Source organism: Rhinolophus sinicus, chromosome 18 (assembly GCF_057876585.1).
Source record: "Rhinolophus sinicus isolate RSI-liver-muscle chromosome 18, RSI-T2T, whole genome shotgun sequence".
In the NCBI taxonomy this organism is placed as follows: Eukaryota; Metazoa; Chordata; class Mammalia; order Chiroptera; family Rhinolophidae; genus Rhinolophus; species Rhinolophus sinicus.
Window position 1 is genome coordinate 16,680,601 of NC_142518.1, and position 5,737 is coordinate 16,686,337.

Here is a 5,737-nt window from a genome sequence, read left to right on the forward strand (position 1 = left end):
TCTATGAAGAAGCAAGAGCGCTAAAACATGTAAATGCTTTTAAAAAGAGACAGACTAAGACTTCCCAAAGTGCCTTTCTAAGGCCAGTGATTGCAGCCTGGCAAAGGAGACCTGGGCTCTGCAGGGGGACCCTAAGTGCAAGGGAGCTTTTGAAAGGGCTGGGGATTAGCAACTGTGCCCTAATCCTTCCGCCCATTTGGGGGTCTCCCCTGTCCTCCATATAGGAGTGACAAGCATCATGTTTAGGTAGTTTTAACATTTTTTTCCAAACAAACTTGTAAAAATTGCACCTCACACACTGTGCACCAATCATTTCAAGTTAAAACACACACACACACACACACACACACACACACACACACACACACACACACACTTCATTTCACCATTAGAAGCCTTAAACCTAAAAACAAATATCTGGAAGGAAAAACTATTAACCAAAGGAAGCTCAAAATAACAGCTTCAGGAGGGGCCCCGCCAGGCCCCAGGCCGCATCAGTAGAAGCAGACGGTGTGCAGGAAGGACCTGTTGCTCTTCTCCTCCAACTTCAGCAGCAGCTCATCGATCTCATTCTCCATGTCATCCAAGAGCTGAATGTACTGGCAAAGCTTACAGATGACAAACGCCCCCAGGGTGGCCTCCTCCTCGTTGTCCTCGATGTCCACGTTAACCACGTGCACTGGCTGGCAGGTCTCCTGCTCCCTGGAATACAGCTCTTCCACTACCTGGTCATACACCTTCTCTTCGCAGGTGAGGATGAGGTCGAACTGGTCTTGGCAGTTCTGGAACCTTTCCGGCCTGGGCTTGATTCGCTTGTTTCTGTCCAACATATGCAAAATGCCATTCTGCCTGTAGAAGTGTTCGTCTCTCTTAACCAGATCATTGTACATCTGCTCATAGGTGGTTCTGAAGTCATAAATGTTTGGCTTGTCCCGTGTTCGTCCTGGAAGCTTCACGTGAGTCCCTGTCCCGAAGGACCGGACGTTGAATCCCCGTCTGTTGAGGAAGTGGTGAGCCTCCATGCTCCGGTTCTGGTTGCTCTTGCATACGACGGCCACCCGCAGCTGCGAGGATGCCATGGTGGCGGCGGCCAAGTAAATACTTTCCCGCACCAATCTCTCTCTGGCTCGCACGGATCTCGCTCTGTCCCGCACCGGGCCTCGCACTGTGCGGTACCGGGATTTGCACTGTCCGGTACCAATTTCGCTCTGTCCTGGACAGGGCTTCGACTATTCTGAACCGGGCCTCGCACTGTGCGGTACCGATCTAGCTCTGTCCTTGACAGGGCCTCGCACTATCCCGCACCGGGATTTGCACTGTCCCGCACCAAGACTGTCCGGTACCGATTTCGCTGTCCTCTGGACAGGGCTTCGCACTGTCCCGAACCGATCTCGCACTGTCCTGGACAGGGCCTCGTACTATCCCGCACCGGGCCTCGCACTTGCTGCACAGATCTTGCTCTGTCCTGGACAGGGCCTCACACTGTCCCACACCGGGCCTCGCACTGTCCCGCACCGGGACTCACACTGTCCCGTACGGATCTCGCACTGTCCTGTGCCGGGACTCACACTGTCCCACACCGGGCCTTGCACTGTCCCACACCGGGACTCACACTGACCTGCACCGGGACTCACACTGTCCTGTGCCGATCTCGCTCTGTCCTGGACAGGGCCTCACACTGTCCCTCACCGGGATTTGCACTGTCCGTTACCGATCCCGCTCTGTCCTGGACAGGGCCTCGCACTATACGGCGCCGGGATTTGCACTTTCCAGCATGGGGACTCACACTGTCCCGCACCGAATTCTCTCTCTGTCCAGCACCGAACTCGCTGGGACTCTCACTCAGGTGCGTCACCTCCGTGCGCAAGAGGGCGCCAGGAGTGAACGGAAGTCCCGAAACAAGCAGTGGCGCATGTGAGGTATCACAACGCAGTACGCGGCCTGTGCAAGGCCCCCCAGCGGCCTCGTGCACGCACAGGCACACCGGGGTCGCCAGGCCAGTGAGTGTGCGGCGGCTGGGGGCATGCGCGGCCCAGGCCCACTATCCTCACAGGGATGCTCACAGGGCGCCGGTTCGAGCCGACATCCTCTGTGGACACTTTTAGGACATCCATGAACTTAATGAGAAAACTAATAAACTTCTATCTTTATTTTCTCTGACCTGTAACTGAAATGGAACATTTCCTCTGCATATGAATATAGGTAAAAAAAAACCCCACAATAGTATTTAAATTTATCGACTAGAAATCACAGATGTTTGCATGTGACATTTCACTATTGTAGATATCTCAAAACGTCATGTGTCATCACTACTTTGAAAGTACAGTAGTTATTAGTCACGCCACTAAACCTGATCGTTTAGTGCATTTAAAAAACATATTTATCATAAATTTATACTTTCAGGGTTGTATTTTAGTAATTGGTTTCCTTTGTAATGGCATATATTTTATTTTATGCACATGAAAAGATTATTCTGAGAAAGGATCCATATGCTTCACCAAATGCCAAAGAGGCCTATTGCCCAGGGGTTAAGAAGCTCTTCATTACAGTAAGATTGGACTTGTTCTTCCCACTCTATTCTCCGCAGTGAGAGGGCCAGCCCCATGGGTGGGGATGGGTCTGCGGTTCTCCAGCCCTGCCTGTGAGTGGAGGAATCTCCCTAATATGCGGGTGCAGTGTTAGGAAATCTACTTGGTCCAGATCTAAGTTATGTCCTCAAAGGTACGTGCATCACGTGTAAAGCAATTATGTTGATGTCCAGCTGTCTGACTCCCGATTATCTCTCTTCCAATTGTTCCAAACTATGGCAGAGATGTCAGTGATTATCTCCCCTCAAACAGCAACATATACTGAAGTGACAAAGTATAATCTATCATTTCAACCATATATCTTGGGGTCTCTCCAACCATATGGTGGGCCCACTAGAGACAGGTGTATGTCTTGCCTTCCCAGAGGCACTGGAGAGGGCAGTGCGCTAAAGGGTCTCTGACCCCAGTGGGTGCTAAATCTCCTATTTTTGAGATTTGGATCTCTGATATACTTCAAATTAATAAGTGTAATTTAGCTTGGAACTTTTTGAAAACTTTCTTTGGCTCTGCTTGCTGTACATTTACTACGCAGACCAGTTTCAGTGTTTTTATTTACTTCAGCCCAGTGCTAGCCCTGTGACTTGGGAGAGGTTTTCCATCTCTATGACATCCACTCTCCTGGCTCCAACTTAAATCTACGGAACACATGCAAAGGTTGTGATGACCGGCATAACCGCACCTTCCCCCACCTCCAACTACAGGCCAAAGAAATTTACATCCTGATTAGAAAAGACAAAGACTGGACGCACTACTTTGCAGATACACTTACCTGGACTTCACAGGAAGGGCAACACTTTTCTCTCTGGAATCTTCTCTCCACCATCTCCTTGGTCTGTGTGCTGACCTCTGACTTGTAGCATGGGGATAAGCCACTAAAATCGCGAGCCTTGTGTTGGTTCCAATTCTCTCTATTGTGTAGTGATCTTTATATGTGTAACATTCATTATCCCATTGAGATTTTGTTATAGTGGCAATCTAGCTTAAATTGCTGAAGTGTAAAATTACATGACTTTTGAATAAGATCTAGATTCGAAAGAGGTATCGTACTTTTCTTTGGTCTCTGTATTCTCCCCATTCCACCCAGGGCTTAAAACAGTACCAGGAATGTGGGAAGTCCTCCCTAAACAACCTACATAACTGTTGGAATAAACATATACTCTGGCATTTTATTTCAAGGGCTATACTCATTCCTCTTCATTAGTGTGCCAGTTGCATCATATTACCAACCTTGGTGGGGATCATTAGAAGGATATGTACCAAAACTCATCCTTGCAATTGTTGCACGTGTTCACCTCTCGATAGTGCAGGCACCATTTCCAAAGATGTCCAGGATGTGTTACAGGAAGCTCAAATGGGCTCAGCGTCACCCAGATGGCATACTAGACATGTCCTTAGAAGTCAACCATCTCTGCAACTGCCAGACCAAATTTCCTCTCCTCGTTAGGGCAAATGGCCCAGAAATATACGTGTATACTTAGAAAAACAAATTTTATGCAGACAGGCTGCCCTTCAAAGTCGTGACTAAGCAAAACATAAGGGAACACAAACAAATACCTGTACACAAACATTCAAAGCGACATTATTCACAGGAGCGAAAAGGTGGAAGCAATCTGAATGCAAGTCAGTGGAGAATGCATAAAATGCAGTGTATGCAAACCACGGGATCTTCTTCAGTCATTTAAAAAACGAAGAAACCCTGACACGTGTTACAGCGTGGATGAATCTCAAACACATTATGCCAAGGGAGAGAGGCCACACACAAAAGACCACATACTGTATGGTTCCATTTGTAGGGAATGTCTAGAGGGGCAAGTCCAAGGAAACAGAAAGCAAACTGGTGGTTTTCGGGGCTAGGGAAGGGGAGGATGGGAACCGAGTGCTCACTGGCTATAGAGATTTCTTTTGGGTGATAAAATGCTTCCAAAATAGAGGTGTTGGCACCACAACACTGTAAAATAGGAAATGCCACTGAATTGTACACTTCACAATAGTAGCTTCTTCTGTAAATTACAACTACATGAAAAGAAAAGGAGAGAGAAAACAGAAATGTTCAGGGACCTGTTGAGTCCCACTGAAACACACAGAAGGAGAAAAGAGCTGAGGGAGCAGGGACTGCTGCACAGTTGATGATCACTAAGCCAGGGGAGGGAAAAGAAGGAAAGAGGGGGGTGGGGTGAATTCCACCTCAGAATCTAACAAGGTCCCAACACCTGAAAGGCAAACAAATTCAACTCATTTTCAAATGCTTAGCTATTTACTTTCCTGCAAAGAAGCTAGAGTGCTAAAACATGTAAACGCTTTTAAAAAGAGACAGACTAAGACTTCCCAAAGTGCCTTTCTAAGGCCAGTGATTGCAGCCTGGGAAAGGAGACCTGCGCTCTGCAGGGGGCCCTGAGTGCAAGGGAGCTTTTGAAAGGGCTGGAGATTAACAACTGTGCCCTAATCCTTCCGCCCATTTGGGGGTCTCCCCTGTCCTCCACATAAGGGTGACAAGCATCATGTTTAGGTAATTTTAACATTTTTTTCCAAAGAAACTTGTAAAAATTGCATCTCATGCATTGTGCACCAATCTTTTCAACCAAATAAAACAATACCAAAGTACACACTTATGAACGTTTTTATACTTCATAGGTCGCTTTACTTTATGTGGTGCATAGTGAAACCATTTGTACTAAGCTATGACCTTCCGGACACATGCTACAACATGGATGAATCTTGAGAACGTCATGCTAAGTGAAAGAAGCCAGTCACAAAATGACAAATACTGTATGACCGCACTCATAGAAGTATCTCATTCAGTCTGACTCAGAGAAGCAGAAACTAGAAAGCTGGTTGCCAGGGGCTGGGGGAGAGGGAAAGGAGCAGTTGGTGCTCAGTGGGGATGGAGGTTCATCTTTGCAAGATGAAAACAATTCTAGAGACCTGTTGCAGAACATGCAACTTTAAATTGGTTAAGATGCTACATTTTATGTGATGCACTTCTAACTCACTGAAAAGTTTTAAAAACCGTTCATCCTGTTAAAATAACATGATTTCAACTTTATTGGTATTGTAGTTTTATTGTTTTAGAGAAACCATAAACTGAGCCTACTCTGGATTTGATACATTTAGAACATTACAATAAAAATCACTCTGGGCGGCGGCGGTCT

The 5,737-nt window shown here is 46.9% G+C and overlaps 1 protein-coding gene across 2 annotated transcripts; it reads right to left on the reverse strand.

Moving 5' to 3' along the window:
- Positions 1-431: 431 nt before the first annotated feature.
- Positions 432-2,025, reverse strand: LOC141569684 (RNA polymerase II subunit A C-terminal domain phosphatase SSU72-like). 2 transcript variants are annotated; one of them, XM_088794823.1, is made up of 2 exons: positions 2,014-2,025; positions 432-1,064 (listed from the first exon to the last, which is right to left on the reverse strand). In XM_088794823.1, exons 1-2 carry the CDS (start codon positions 2,023-2,025, stop codon positions 495-497), a joined length of 582 nt encoding a protein of 193 aa, XP_088650949.1. In that variant the 3' UTR covers positions 432-494. The 2 variants fall into 2 exon arrangements, with proteins under 2 accessions (XP_088650949.1, XP_088650948.1); XM_088794822.1 differs by lacking the exon at positions 2,014-2,025 and having other exon boundaries at positions 432-1,973.
- Between the last annotated feature and the right edge of the window lie 3,712 nt (positions 2,026-5,737).

Coding starts and splice junctions, on each gene's coding strand:
- LOC141569684 (XM_088794822.1), bottom strand. CDS start 1,079: ATGGCATCCTCGCAGCTGCGGGTGGCCGTCGTATGCAAGAGCAACCAG.